The 16,019-nt window shown below is 48.7% G+C and overlaps 1 protein-coding gene across 2 annotated transcripts in view; it reads right to left on the bottom strand.

Moving 5' to 3' along the window:
* The window catches only part of CAMK1D (calcium/calmodulin dependent protein kinase ID), a 430,562-nt gene extending 418,872 nt beyond the window's left edge, over nucleotides 1-11,690 (bottom strand). The window contains exon 1 of one of the 2 annotated variants that reach the window (XM_004774892.3): nucleotides 11,578-11,690. In XM_004774892.3, coding sequence (XP_004774949.1) covers nucleotides 11,578-11,669 — 92 coding nt within the window. In that variant the 5' untranslated portion in view covers nucleotides 11,670-11,690. The remainder of the gene's footprint in view (nucleotides 1-11,577) is intronic. The other variant, XM_013047016.2, reaches the window with a different exon arrangement.
* Nucleotides 11,691-16,019: the final 4,329 nt, after the last annotated feature.

The raw sequence follows: 16,019 nt of genomic DNA, 5'->3' as shown, positions 1-16,019 counted from the left end.
GCAGCTTGAAACCGTTCCATGTGGGAGTATTTATACCACGGAAATCAGCAGTTGTTACAAATCTGAACCCATCTCCTCACCATACCATAACACGTCCACAGAAGTGGAGGCATTTCTCCTTCATTCTTTAATATTCCCTATTCACATCAATTCCATGAATCAGTTTGTAAGCTGTGTGACACAGGAGAAAGAGCACTGAACTGGGGAGTCAGAAGACACTTAGACCCCCTCCCACTCCCACTACGGCTCAGCAGCGTTTTCCCATGAGTCATTTGACCTCTCTGAACCTCCATTTCCTTACCTATAAAGTGAGGGTCATAACTGAATCATGCGGGTAAAAACATTTTGCAAATAGCCAAACACCACATGACTGGGAAAAACAAGATGGCGGCCCTCCCAAAATTTCAGCAGAGAATTACCATATGATCCAGCAACATTACTTCTGGGTACACACCCAAGAGAAATGAAAGCCAGGACTTGAAGACATACGGGTACCCCCATGTCCATGCAGCATTATTCACGACAGCCAAGAGACGGAAATAACTCCAAGTGTGCACCAACAAATGAATGAATAAATGCAGTGGGGTATAGACACACCGGAGAATATTATTCTGCCTTAAAAAGCAAGGAGGACAAAAAAGAAAAAGAATGAAGTTCTGGGGGGCGCCTGGGTGGCTCAGTGGGTTAAAGCCTCTGCCTTCGGCTCAGGTCATGATCCCAGGGTTCTGGGATCGAGCCCCATGTTGGGCTGTCTGCTCAGCAGGGAGCCTGCTTCCTCCTCTCTCTCTACCTGCCTCTCTGCCTGCTTGTAATCTCTGTCTGTCAAATAAATAAATAAATAAAAAAATCTTTTTTAAAAAAAGAGAGAAGGAAGTTCTGGTACATGCTTCGAGGACATTGTCCCAAGTAAAATAAGCCAGTCACAAAAGGACAAATATTTTGTGGACTTCACTTCCATAAAGACAGGAAGTAGAATGGTGATTGTCAAGGACTTGGGAAGAGGGTGGACTGGGGAGTTAGTGTGTAATGGGGACAGAGTTTCAGGGATGAGAAAGTTCTGGAGATGGATGGTGGTGATGGTCACAAGGCACTGTGAGCATCCTCTATGCCACTGACCCATACACTTAAAAATGGTTTAGAATGGTAACTTTTCAGTTATGTATATTTACCAAAGTTAAACACACATACACACACACACACACACACTAAGTCTTATTATTATATCTCAGTTGTGAGAGGAGCCAAAAGGACCACAAGAAGCCCACATTCCTTTTTTATCCTTACCCAGACCACAAACTCCATCTTTGCTGAGCATGCTAATAGAGGCAGAAAGAACCCACAAGCAATATCATTCTTGCACATATTATCAGATACATGCTGTCCCCAACTTTTATGCAAGGTCTGCTCCAAATGTTCGTTACAAACTTTTTCAAGGCATATTTTTCTTAAACAAATGAAATATTTTGGGGTCACCTAGGACCCTACTCCAATCTAGATGAACTTTGGGGTCACTGACATAGCTGGATCACAGTGCTAACAGTTCTGGCCTAGTCCTGGGAGAAGGGATGAGGGAGACACAGAGGCCACACCACGACACCCCCCACTTGGAGACCCCAGGCCAGCAAGCACTCAGCTTTGCCATGGCTCCCCAGTGGGCCTCACTCAGCCCTCCACTTCCCAGGTTGCAACCCACCAGAGTCCCAAGACCACAATTAACCTATCTCCCTCCTGCCTTACATTCAAACATGAATTCTTTTCAGTTAAGTGTCTGAAAAAAGCACTTCCTTCAAAACTGCCTATATCCTAAATGACAGGGCCCTCAACCTCTTTCAAGGTGTTCATATCTTCCCATGTTTCAAGGCAACTTTCAAGTGGCCATTCCTATGAAGGCTAAAGAAGTGGGAGACCGGGGCGTCTGGGTGGCTCAGTGGGTTAAGCCTCTGCCTTTAGCCTTTAGCTCGGGTCATGATCTCAGGGTCCGGGGATTGAGTCCTGCATCGGGCTCTCTGCTGGGCGAGGAGCCTGCTTCCCCACCTCTCTCTGCTGCCTCTCCGCCTACTTGTGATCTCTCTCTCTCTGTCAAATAAATAAATAAATAAAATCTTAAAAAAAAAAAAAAAAAAAGTGGCAGCCCAGAGACAGAAGGACACTGGGGGGGCGGGGGGCACCAGCCCTGTGGGATGCCTGCCACTCCAACCCTCTGCCAGACCTCCCACTCTCCTCCCTCTACCCACAAGTTTTCTAATGCTACATAAGATTTGGGGCTTTGGGGATTTGTTTTTTGTGTGGGTGTCTTTTCCCCCACAATACTGTAGGTCTTAGAATTAGAGGGCACAGAGTTGTGGGAGTAGGCAGGCAAAAGGATCACTTGAAAATCAGGGACTTTGGAGGCTGTGCTGAAAACCTTGACGGTTCCAGTTACAGCACCCAATTCCATTTGGTGTAAAGGCAATTGCACTGATGGGCGTCACAGGTTATGACAGACAGGGAGGTCCTCTGTCACATAGGAATGTCAGAGACTTTTCTTCCCCTGCTCACTCCATTACAGAGGTCCCAATAAATTGTCACCCAGACTTCGGCCATTAAAAGGACTAACGTGGTGGGGCGCCTGGGTGGCTCAGTGGGTTAAGCCGCTGCCTTGGCTCAGGTCATGATCTCAGGGTCCTGGGATTGAGTCCTGCATTGGGCTCTCTGCTCAGCAGGGAGCCTGCTTCCTCCTCTCTCTCTGCCTATTTGTGATCTCTCTCTGTCAAATAAATAAATAAAATCTTAAAAAAAAAAAAAAGAAATTAAAAAAAAAAAAAAAAAGGACTAACGTGGTGAGATCAAGACAAGGGATCTGACCTAATGCGGTGGATATTCGCACCCCAACTGTCAACGCCTGTATCCTGAGACCTGGGAAATGAAACTTTTGAAATCTTATCCCACGCCCCCCCAGCAATCCCCCATGAAGATATTTTTAAATAAATTGTTACACGTGCCCATGTGGTGTACTCACAGGCATGCTGCCATTTCTTAAATCAATTCAGGACATACCAGCTTTAAACTACAAAACTCCACGATGTTTTGTCATGTGGCAAATAAAGTACTTAAGCCCTCGCATCAGAACCTTCTACTCACTGAGAAACGAAGCTGACACCCGGTAACCATTCTCAGCAAGGAAAAGCACGTTGAAGCCGAGGCAGAGCCACGGAGACCTGTGTGCTGTTTGGGAAGACAGAAACTGCTCAGAGAACTGTTGCACAAGCCGATGCAGACAGGGACAGGCTAAAACAAAACAAAACAAAAGCCCCAGCTCAAGCTGCAGGGAGAGGTGCAGAGACAAAGCTGATGAGATAACCAGAGGAAGGAATGAGCCCGTGATACACAGTGAACTAGGTCACTCCAGCACAGGAGCTGGCCGGGAGGACGTTTCAGGCAGAGTCTCTTGGTTAATGCTAGCACTCTACAAACTAATAATCCTCCTGGGGCAAGCAAATGCCGAATGGTTCCACGAACCCCCCAGATCTGTGCAAATGGCCTCTGAGGAGCTGTGTTCCAGAACCACAGGGGCTAATGAGCGGGAACGAGCGTTTCCTGAGAACATGTTCATGGGCCACACACTGTACTGAGTAGTTTTCATGGGCTCTCCTTAAATTCTCCCTACAGCCCTGAGATTAAGTGCTGGTTTTATCCTGTTTTATGGACATGAGGCTGAGTTGCCCAAAACGAAATTTTCAATAATTTGAGAAGCAGTGGACCAGGATTTGCACTCAGGTCCTAGTGCCTCAGAGCCTACACACTTAGCTACTCACTATGGTGCTGTGCAAAATACCCAGCAATGAAACATCCATGGCTGACTGAAGACTTGTTGATAGTTTTTTAAAATCAATGTGGGCAGGGGAGTGGGGGGAGGTCAAATAGGCACCATTCTGCATATTTGCAACAAGAGCTTCCAAAAATCAATTTCCAACAGATCCTGACATGTTCTTCCCCATGGTCCTAGCCCTGAATTTCCATAGGCGGTCCCCCTCAACCACAGCTGCTGAAAGCAACTAGAGTTGATGACAGCTACCGTTTACTTAATCCCAATTATGTGCCAGGCACCTCCTATACATCATTGAATCCTTACAAGAATCCCACAAGGCAACAACTTCCATCCCCATCTTAACTCAGAAAGATTGAGGAACCTCTCCAGAAGCACACAGTTGGAATGGTTCTGCTGGAGCCACCTTTCCATTAAGGGTTAAGGCCTCCTAAGGCCTCTCCTACCTGGCCTCAGCAAATATGCTATTTTCAATGCTTATCCTCAAGATTTGGTGTTACCCAGAAGACAGAATCCCTGTTTCTGAACCCTGAAATAACTAGGAAAAAGAGCACAAGGCACAGAGCTGATCGCTAGAGACATGGAATGAACTCAGTGTGCTACTGAATGAACCTGGCTAGTAGCATCCATTTAGAAATTAGCCTTATCTGACTGGAACCTAAATAAGCCGTTTGCTGCATAATAAACATTTTCTTAGAAATCAAGCAGGATCTCATGATAGCTAACCCAAGATAAAAGTGGTTTCCTGCACCAAAGAATGTCAAAGGGGCATAACCAACACGAACTGAGAAAGAAAATTAGGATAGCATCTCTCCCAGAGTCTACATATCCTTCTGCTTTAGCTACATACACTTTGGGTTGACCATCTTCAGCCAGAAAAGAAACTCAAGACAACTGACTAGGACACTAGCCTTCCTGCTGGCCACCCAGAAGCTGTTCCTTCTTCAATTAAAAATATGGGTCCCGGGCACCTGGGTGGCTCAGTGGGTTAAGCCGCTGCCTTCGGCTCAGGTCATGATCTCACGGTCCTGGGATCGAGTCCCGCATCGGGCTCTCTGCTCAGTGGGGAGCCTGCTTCCCTCTCTCTCTCTCTGCCTGCCTCTCCATCTACTTGTGATTTCTCTCTGTCAAATAAATAAATAAAATCTTTAAAAAAAAAAAAAAAATATGGGTCCCCAGGGGGCTGTGGACTCCCTGGTAATTTCTGGGAAATCTGGTAAGGATTGGAGATGTGAGGTTGGAGGTTTACCACTGTGGGTGCAAGTTGATCAGCAATGTGACAGTCCACCACTGGACCAATGCCTAAGCTGTCCCAGAGGAGAGAGGAGGAGGAGAAGAGAGATTGCAGGGGATTTAAGGAGATTTATTTGAGGAAGGGAAAGATTAAAGGGATTTGCAGACCCAACTAAAGAAAAACTCCACAAATTAACCCCTAAAATCCTCCCCTGAGGTAACACGAATATCTACCTACTAAGTCTAATTATTGTCCATTCAGTGGCCACGTTTGAACCAGAAATTTTTGCCTGAGACACAGTCCCTATTAGCTCCTTCTGGAACAAGCTCTCTACCCAAAGCGTAACTTCCCAAATCCCACTGCACTCATCAATAAGACCAGTGTTTGTTATCTTTTTCCCAATCAAGAAAAGCATTTGGCTTTTCCTCTCCAAATAACAAAACATCCTGTCAAAGAAAGGAGCAGCAGGAATGCTCATGTTTATTATTTTTCACAGAATGTTTGGGCTTTAAATCACCAAATTAAGTGAGTTACAGGTTATAGGATAGAGTTATATACGAGAGATAAATATAAATACACACACACAAAGAGAGAGAGAAGTTATAGGCCCACCTTCAAGGTGAGCTAGCTCTTCCCATTGATAGTTCTAAGGGAAACCCCAGCATTTTCACAGAAAATTAAGCAATTCTTCTAGAAGCTAAAATATCCAGCCTATCACAACTTTCCCTCTGTGACCAAGGAGGAGGCATTTCAAAAGCCCTCTCCAGACATAAACTCAGAGGGAAGGAAATTCACCTTGAAATGCAGGAGTCACTCATGAGGGGGGCCCAGAAGCCCAAATGCAGCTCACATGCTAAACTGTTTCCAAGATCCTCCCAGAGCAGGGATGGAGCAGACACTCAGAAAATCCTTGCATAAACTGACCAAAACCAGCCAATGGCACAATTCTTTCAACCCCAAAGCCTTGGAGAATCTCACACCCAACCACAATTCAATTCTTTTCTGCTGTCTCTTCCAAAAATATCCAGGATCCAATCGCTTCTCATCACCTCTGTAGCTACTTCCTCCTTCTAAACAACCTGTCTCTCACCTGGATCATTGCAATGGCTCCCAAGCTGGTCTCCTCACTTCTGCCCCAGAGCCCACCGGTCCGTCCTCAATACCACAAGTACAGTTATGATGGAAACACCTGAGTCAGATCAAGGTTCTCCTCTGCTCAAAATCCTCCAATGTCTCCCACATCTCTCAGCACAAAGGCAAAGTTTCGACAACGGTCTACAAAGGTCATGCATGAGTCCAATCTCCCCTCTGCCTTGCCCCCTCCAATTCCTCGATCTCTTAGCTCAGCTCCCACCTTCCACCCCTGACCACCCACTTCCAGCCACACATGCCTCTTGGAAACAGGAAGCAAACAAGCTTCCCGCCAGGCTCTCAGCTCCTGCTGTCCCCTCTCATGGGAACATTCTGCCTTCAGATGTTCCAGGGCTCCTTTAGATGGTACTCAAATATCAGCTGCTCAGCGAGGCCATCCATGACTACCAGGCTTCAAGCTGCCATCACCCCACTCTACAAAATCCCCCTTCCCTGCTTGGATATTCTCCCTCACGTGTGTACTAGGCACCATACTCTACATTTTACTTACTTATCTTCTTCATTTCCTGGTTCTCCTACCAGAAGGTAAGCTCCAAGAGGGCAGGCATTTTTTGGTTGGTTGTTTGCAGCTATGCCCCACAGTGCCTAGAATATAGTAGACACTCAGTAGCTATCTTGAAATGTATGAGAGGCTGAATTTATATCCTGCCCTCCTAAACTAGAGAGCTGAGAAATACAAACTCCTAACAAATACCACAGCTGGGATATACACTAAGGGAGAAATCTAGGGGCTTCTGCCGCCATGGTCCACTTGGTGATATTCTTTCTTTCTTTCTTTCTTTTTTTTAAAGATTTTATTTACTCATTTGACACAGAGAGAGAGCTCCCAAGTAAGCAGAGAGGCAGGCAGAGAGAAAGGGGGAAGCAGGCTCCCCGCTGAGCGGAGAGCCCGATGCGGAGCTCAATCCCAGGACCCTGGGATCATGACCTGAGCCGAAGGCAGAGGCTTTAACCCACTGAGCCACCCAGGTGCCCCATTGGTGATATTCTTTCAAATGCTTCACCCAGACTCTAAAAATCTGACTAATCACAGAATAAATACTATTAAATCAGCCAGTCAAACATACAAACCACCTGAAGCAGCTTTGCATTCTACCCCTCCCCCGCCCACTGCCTACATGCCAAAAAAAGCACTACTGAGTGTGTTTTCCCCTGGGGCTTCCAGATAAACCAATCATCTGTGTCCTCAACAGGTGTATTTACTGAGCAATTTCAGAATAAGGAGTATAAGTATGATACGAGTGGGAAAAGACCATGCTTGCCCCATGGATATTTCTATTTATACCCTTCCTAAAGCAGCACCAGCAGGCACTCATTTAATGAAAAAGCGGCCGCACTATGCTATAGACATTAAGTGGGATAAGACTTCCTGTCCAGAGCTGTTTCACTCTGCCACTAGCATGGGCCTAACAATGTCGCTCCAAACAGAAATGAGCAGCACTAGCCACACGTGGAAGGCTTGTAAGGATCCCCAGTGAGTAGTTTCCTTGCACAGTCGAGCCATAAAATCTCAGGGCTGTAAGGGCAATTGAAAACCATCTTGCCTTCCCTGCCCCACACCCCTGATTTTAGAGAGGAGAAAGCTGAGACAGGGAGAAGGTAATGTGGACAACTGACCAAGAGGCCCACAGGCCACACAACCCATTAGTGGCTGAGCCAGACCTGGAAGCCAGGCTCAAACTCTCCACAAAGCCCAGCCCAGCCCCCTACAGACAGCAGTTATTTCCCTGTAAAATGTTCAGTCTATAAGAAAACCATGTATTCACACCCTGCAGAGATGATCTATTTTCTAGGACATGCCATTTCCTATACTCCAGAGGAAAGGAGGTATATTGGGACAATCATTCTGTGTCATGCCAAGAACAGAGGCCTTCTCTGTTCAGAAGGATATCATGGTATGGGAATTACAGAAGTGATTTCCGTTGAGTCTGGGGTACTTCCTGACACCACGCCAAAGCTTTCTTTCCATCCATAGTCTTCTCCGAGCGGCAAATTATCAATTTTTTTTGTAATTTCAGAAGTCATTGAAAGGTATCTCCAATAGAGGCGATCTGAAGAGCCTTGGCAAATACACTGAAGGAAATGTTCACTACCCCTAATTTGCTGTTACACAACATGTATTTGCTCTCACAGTGTGCCAAGGATCAGAAAACATGTCGTTGATTACTAACTAGTAATTAGATCGTTCACCTTATTCAGAGCTATGGTCAGGTTCTGGAATTCCCTTTCAAAGTAAGTTACATGCAGCCCACTGGTTGGGAGGTTCTTCCTGAGGCCTGACTCAGAGGCACATGAGCTAACCCAGGCCCAAACCCCAAAGACAGATCCTTTTGCCTAGGCTGTCCTTAGCTTCCTTCACCCCCTTCCCACGCTCCTGGGCCCGCCTTCCCTCCCATTTGGCCCCTGTCCTCCAGCAAGGCCCCGCTGACCACACCAACTAAATGACTCAACCCCCTGGCTTCAACAGTAAATGTTCTAGCTCCGCAGGGAAAGGTACCTGAATCAGGCAGCTAGATATCAGAGGACAAATGCTGGCAAAGTGTGCTCCTTGGGCCTTTACGATGCTTTATTTTAAAAGCATTTTAACACTGTGAGATGACAGTCTGGCTCCTGGCAGGGCTTTCCTGCCTTAGGATCCTGAAGGCATGTGGGGAAGGTGTGACAAACAAAATGACTTGGAGCTTCAGAGTACCTTGGAAATGAATCCCAATCTTGAGTGATGCCTTTGTCTTACATGAGGTTTCATTACAGACAGAAGAGGGGTCCAGACTCCACATCTGCATAGACAAGACTGGAAGCAACCTCTCTGTCTGGACTCAGGCCAAGGTCACTGGGGTTGGCCCCAGGTGAAACAAGCATACTGAACTTCCGACCACTGCTGGGAAGTTCAAGGAGACAAAATAAAGCTGATATTCCACAAGCTTTGAAATGTTACCACAACGATGTTTTCTTTGCATTACTGTTAAAATTAGCTTTCCAAATACTCACGTTAAATCAAATTATTAGAAAACGTTTGCTGTTACATAAGCCACAAATTAGCTCTACCCCATATGGATCATGACGAGTAGTTCTGCCTGGAACTAGCTCGTGTTTGGCAAGTCACTTAAATCTCTCCATTGCCTCATTTTTCCCATCTGCCAATTGGGAATAACAGCAAAACCCAACTTCTAAGCTTATTCTGAGAGTGAAATACATGTAAGGCACTTACAACAATGCCTGATGCTTGGTATTCCTTTAAGAAAGTCACCTATAATGACTATTATTATTCTGTGATTGAGTAAAAACATTTTGATCATTTAATTATTTGTGTTAGACTCTTTTAGAACCCATGCCAGCACCACAGGGCCTCAGTGGGAAGCTTCTTTTCAAAGAATTATTTCCAAGGCAGAAGGCAAAGCTTCGGGACCCCAACAGAGACCCATGCCCAAGTTCACCGGGCACCTGACCAGAGTCCAAGAGACTGTTCCGCCACAGCTCCACTGGCCTCTCTGGTTCCAGAAGGCAAATCCCCATCCTTCCCAGAGGGAAAACCACCCGCAGTCACCCCCAAACAGCGCCTGCTACAGCAGGAGCCACTCAATAAAGCCACAGCTCACTGAGCTTCAGCGGCCTGGCTGTGGCAGAGGGGAGGCTGCAGGGCTCTCCTGAAAATCAGGTTGGTTAGGGGGAGGCGTCTCTGCCCACCTGGAGGCTACAGGCAGGGGGACCAGAGTGAGGGGCTCAGGTGGAGATGTGCCACACAAAGGAAGGAATTCCCACACACCGAGATTCCACTCTCTCCCATGCCCTCATCTGCAGCCACATAACCGGTCTCAGGATGACAAGCAAGGGCATGCTTCTTGCTTCGTAACTTGAGCATCCCAGCATCAAAACCCCATATCCGAATAACCTCAATAGCAACATTCAAAAGTTTTGACCAAAACTCACCCCCTAACTGGCCATGCTGAGGGAGGCAGTCTCAAACCCCTCTCTATTAAAAAGGCCAAGTCCTTTCCGTTTTCATCCCAACAAAGGTAGAAAGTCTATACCCACAGGTGCCCTCCCTAAAGTGCAGCAACACAGCTGGGAGACCCTATTCTCAGCCTTGCCAAGGTGCCTTCTTGGGAATGCTGCCTTCACAACTTCACCCTGGGGTGATGTAGGGGGTGGCGGTGAGGGATGTAGGGGGTGGCGGTGAGGGAAATGAATGACCACCCACCATGGACCCTGAGTAGGGGGCAGCAGACAATCTGGGTGGGAAAATGTGATTCTGGGAAAGCAAACCAATCACAAAAACAAGGGAAGGGGGGGAAAGGGAAGGAAAGGAAGAAGGAAGAACACAGTGATTTATCTCACCAAACACCTCCTCCTTCTCTTCCCAGCCTAATCAACACCTCCATAAACCCCTACAAAATGTTCAGTTCATATAGCACATGTGTGCGTGTGAGCGAATATATACACTGACAGATACTGATCACCAGCAGATACTGATCATATGAGGGGAAAAAATAACCTGAACTTCAGACTCACCCAGCAGTGCCTGATTGTCTTTCACTATCAGCCTCCCTACCTATTCTGGGGTGCTTCAAAACAAAACAAACAAAAACCAACTCCTGGGCAGAAAGAGAGCAGTCACTGAACTGAGCAGCCCATGCTTGGGGCATTCATGCCGACTTCTGAGTGTTTCAGCTTTCTTGCCACGCAGCCACCAACACTTGGACTGAACACAGCCTGAGAGAGGAGTCGCCTGTATAGAGACACTCACAGACCCTCCCTGAAGACATGCAGGCCAGCCTGTGTGGCTGAGCCCGTGTGAAACAGACACACGCTCAGGGAAGGCTTTACCCACACGTGACCCTGAACACTGCGAAATTCTTCCCTTCCATAATCGCGTGGCATCCAAAGTCTTGCCTACACCTAGTACGTGCAGATGTCGATTCTATAAGAACACACGATGGAAGGACAGACAGCAAAGGGAATGACCGGAGCCCCATTTTCTCGAGACCCTATCTCTCATCTACACGGTGTGCCCATACACACGGTGAGTAAACACACACAGCCAGTAAACACTCATATCCACCATTCTCAGCCCACAGTCACGCGTGGGGAGAAATAAGTCGAGAGGGTGGCGGTGTCAGGGGAAGTGGAAAGTCGCCTGCTAGTGACTGTCCTCCCAAAAGCTCGGAGCTCCTCTCGCCCCGGCCGGAGAGCGGTGCCCACCCGTGCCCGAGGGACGCAGACCCAGGCGTTGGACACGCGGGGGGCTCCGCAGAGCCGAGAACCTGACAATGAGGACGCGGCGACCAGCCGGTTCCTGCCTCGGTGGCTGGCGGTGGTGGCAGCAGGCGCTGCCTGTGCACCCACGGCCGCTGGTACCTCCACCCTTCTCTCCCGGAGCCCCACTTACGTTCCGAGGGTCTCCTTGAACTCGAAAATCTTCTTTATGTCTTCAGCTTGCTTTTTCCAGGAGGAGCTGCTCTCGCCGTTCTCCCGGGCCATGGCAGACGAGGGCGACGTGTGCGGAGGACGGCGAGACGGCGCGGCCGGGGCGCGTGGGGCCGGGGTGGGCGCGCTGAGGAGGGGGCGCCCAGCGACAGGGGCGCAGGCAGCAGCGGCGAGCCGGTCCGGGAGGGCTGGGGCGGGCGCGCGGGGATGCTCGGCGCGGGAGCCAGAGGAGACTTTGTGCTGCGGCAGAGCTTCCTCTTCTGCAGTTTCCTCTTTCACTCTCGCCGCCGCCGCGGTCCCTCCCTGGCTCTAATTTCTGCTCGTCTCGGGCACAGACTTCCTGCCGCCGCCGCCGCTCGACCCGCTCCTTTGCCGCCGGCTGCCAGCCTCACTTTTGCTACTTTCTTGCCTCCCTTCTCCCTCCCCGCCGCCCGCCCTGCTCCCTCTCTCTCCTCCCCCTCCACCTCCTCCTCCTCCCGCGGGCTCCCCGCCCTCCCCGCGCGCCCTGGCCGCCTCCCGCCTCCCCGCCTCCGGCGTGCTGCCGCCTTCGGGGATGTCCTGCTCCCCGAGAGCTCTGTACACGGGGCGCGGGGCACCGCCGTCGGCTGGCCGCGGCACGCGCCCTGAAGCCCCTGATAGGGCAGGTGCGGGGGACCTCGGCAGGTGCAAGGCGCCGGGGAGCGCGGGAGCACCCTAACCCCTGATTCAGGTGCTTTATTAATTCGGCAGTCAAGTCTCCGGGGCGCGAGGGCTTTCCTACTTGGCGGCGGGAGGGGGCGCCTCTGCGTTGTGCTTGGCAGCAGCGGGGTGGGGGCGGGAGTGCGAGGTAGCCCGGATCCGAGGCGACAAGGGTGGGGGCGCTTTCCCCGAGCGCGCGGGCCAGTGGCCCGTGCGTCCCGGGGCTGCGCGGAGCTGGCGGGCGGGGGTCAGTTGTTATGGCGACAGAAGGAGCGGTGAGGATGCAGGCGGAGGTGGGCGTTGACTCGGGCCCAGCCGAGCCCGCCCGCTTCTGGCGCTCCCGGAGCCTGTCCGTCCCTCCCGACTCGGCGACTAGAGCTAATTCGCATTGCACCAAAATCGGCGCTCGCGTCAAATTCTGGCCGGGGGAGGGGGCCTCGTGGCGAAGAGAAAGCCTGGAAGCCTCGGGGCCGGGGACGCGCAGGACGTGCCAGGCGCCGCCTCCTTTTCCTTTTGCGATCTGGACTCCCGGAGTTACTAGGCGCTCAGGCTGCGGGTGGATTCGGGGACCGCCCTGCGCGGGTTCCGTGACCCTCTCGGGCGGCCTCGGTCCCGGGACTGGAACTGCCAGCGGGCCTGGCCGCCTTCGCTCCTGTTTGGCACCCCCTGGTTTCTCCCCCCTCTCCTCTTGCTTAGTGAAAAGTGAAGGTCTACTCCACACCCTTCTCAAAAGGAGGGCTGCCCCCTCCTTAGCCCTTCTTGCAGTGGGCTTAGTAGGGTACCCGGAGGCGCAGCTTGTACCTGGAAACATCCTTTCCTATTGGCTAGAGAAAAGGGAACCGGGGTTCCCTCTAGCCTCACATCTCGAAGATGCTCTTTGATTGCCCAACCTTCTCCCAAGTCCAGCTTTCAGAGGGGGATCCAAGTGCAGATCCCTGTTCCCAACCTGAAGGGACTACCTCTTGATTCAGAAAATAGTTTTCCTTGTATGCAGATTATGGCTCCCGCTCCTGTAATGCCCCTGGCCCCTCTTTAGACTTGAATAAACAGCCTCCTCTCTTGATTGTTAGTTGACACCTGCCCCATTTTCCCAGGACTGTTCCAATTTTACTGTGAAGGGGGGGGGGGATCTACTCCCTGAAAGGGAAACTTCGCCCAGCATCTTCTTCCTGGGTCTGACAGAATGGATGCAGGCCCAGTGCTCTCCCTGACACTGTCTGGACACTGCCAGTCCTTCCCCGCCTCCCTTTCTCCAACCCCAAGGAGGTCAAAAGATACCGTGACTTGCCCATCCCTCCACACCTCCATGCTGGTTTCCTGTCTTCCAAGGGCTGTTAGTTTAAGGCTCTCCAGGCTGTCCAGGAGAAATTCAGTATTACTCAGCTGTTATAAACAGACTAAATGGGTAAGTGAAACTTCCAGGACAGATTACAAAGCAGAAGGCAAATAGCACCTCTTTCAACCAGAACTGGATTCAAGGAACTAGAATATCTTTCATTTCTGTCAAAGCTTCAGTAAGCAATATGAAGAGTTGGAACTGGGAATAACTAAGATGCTAGTAGACACCCTCCCATGCCCTACTATGAGCATCTTATCTTCCCTCCTTCCCTTCCTCCCATTCTCCTCCTTCTTACTCAGTTCTTTCCTCTCCATTTCACCCTTGCTCCTAGCCTAAGGATCAGCCACCAGAGCCCCTGAAGACGATCCTCAACCTCAGCTTTTGTCAGCAGAACTAAAGATATGCTGATATTCTCTCTCTCCCTATCAAAGAGAGGCATTGTCCAGGAGGAACAAAAGTAAAGGGGAATCAGAGGAAGATGGCACATGGCTCTATGGCTGTGACTTTACCAACCAGCATGCAATGTCCATGAGGTCAAGGAAGACATAGCCCTTTGTACCACTATAGTATGCCCAGCACCTAGCATGGTAACTCACACATAGTAACTGACAGATGAATGGGCATAAGATGGACAAAGAAATGAAATAGAATCAAGACAGCTATTTGATATTTGTTGTACTGATGTAAAAGCTATAGAGAATCTTCTTTCTTTTCCAAATTTTGTAATGATGTTCATTCAGCATTATCAAGTCATGCTCAGCTGGACTAAGTCCCAGAGAAAAGATGCAAACATTTAATGCAGAGGTAAGGAGGCCAGACCCAAAGGAATGGATCCCCAAGGAGGCAGAAGTGCCAAAGACAAACTGTGTGGCTTCACTATGGTCATTTCTCCCTTACTGAACTCCAAGTAAAATAAAAGATCTTGATCCTGGAGATCGCATTGGAAAACAAAACCCACCATTTCCAAAGTATGGCTACGCCTTGGACTGTACACTGTCCAATTCTGTTAGCTCCAGGACCCTCTCTTGGACTGTTTTCCAGTAACTGACCATTTCCTTCAGCCTGCTATGTTTTTCTATAGAGGCAGGTGATGGCCACCAGTCTCATGATTCTATCTATCCCACCTCCACTGTCCTTTATTATCTATCCATCAAAAGCTATCACTTCCCCAACAATTCCACTCTAGAAAACTCTGTCACATGTTCTAGATTACAAAAGTTAGGTCCCAAGTCTTTATATTTTCTTAAAGCCCTTACAATTTTGCTTAAAGAGCCCAACGAAGTATTTGTTTAAAAGATTTTATTTCTTTGAGAGAAAGAAAGCATGAACAGTTGGGGGGGGTGCAGAGGGAGGAGAAGAGGGAGAAGCAAACCCTCACTGAGCAGGGAGCCTGACACGGGGCTTGATCCCTAGACCTGGAGATCATGATCTGAGCTGAATGAAGCCAGATGCGTAACCAACTGAGCCATCCAGGCATCCCAGAGGTACTTTTAATAACACGTCATTAAGTAGTTACTAATATTATGCCCATCAAACTTTTCCCCCACCAACCCTCTTGCCAATAGATCATCAAGTTTGTGTGGCCCAGGTTCAGAACGGGGCAGATGGTGTAAGGGAGATAAATACTATATAGAGTGATTCATAAACTAAATCTGAAATTTTCTAAATTACCTCTATTTGATCTTTTGTACCTAAAGTGATGAGCTGACAAGACAAACTGGGGCAGTGGAAAGAACTAGAAATCCAGGAAACTAGACTTAAGGCCCAGGTCACAAAAAATACTTGATCTCCCTGAACCTGTAAAATGCAGGTTGTAGAAGGGAGAATGATACATAAATTCAATAATTTTTAGGACTTGATTTTTTTTTCATTTGACATAAAGCTTATCAAGAATAGCATCAATGTTGGGATGCCTAGGTGGCTCAGTCAGTTAAGCATCTGCCTTCCGCTCAAGTCACGATCTCAGGGTGCTAGGATCAAGTCCCGCATCTGGGTCCTTGTTCCACAGGGAGCCTTCAGCTTCCCCTGCTTGTGTTCTCTCTCTCTCTCTCTCTCTCTCTTTCTGTGTCTCATAATTGAATTGAATTGAATTTTAAAAAGAATATAATTAATCTTTGAAAACTTCAAAACTCTTTGGTCCAAATTGTATTAATCAAAAATATTCTATTACGTGACCTCATATAGATCCACTCTCCATGAAAAACTGAAATCTCAACAAGAAATATGACAGGGGAAAACATTTCCTTCCTAAAAGCTGGGTTCTTTCCTCTCCATCAAAAGGATTGTTTGACAACACTTTGATGTTAGAGCCTCATCTCATAAATACTGCAAAAGTTTTAGCATCTTAAATTGTGTACTTAGTTCTTAAAAATAGGTAAAAGAGTTAC

The sequence above is a fragment of the Mustela putorius genome, unplaced genomic scaffold, assembly GCF_011764305.1.
Source record: "Mustela putorius furo isolate JIRA1106 unplaced genomic scaffold, ASM1176430v1.1 tig00003913_pilon_pilon_pilon, whole genome shotgun sequence".
Lineage (NCBI taxonomy): Eukaryota > Metazoa > Chordata > Mammalia > Carnivora > Mustelidae > Mustela > Mustela putorius.
This window is presented reverse-complemented; position numbering and strand designations above follow the sequence as displayed.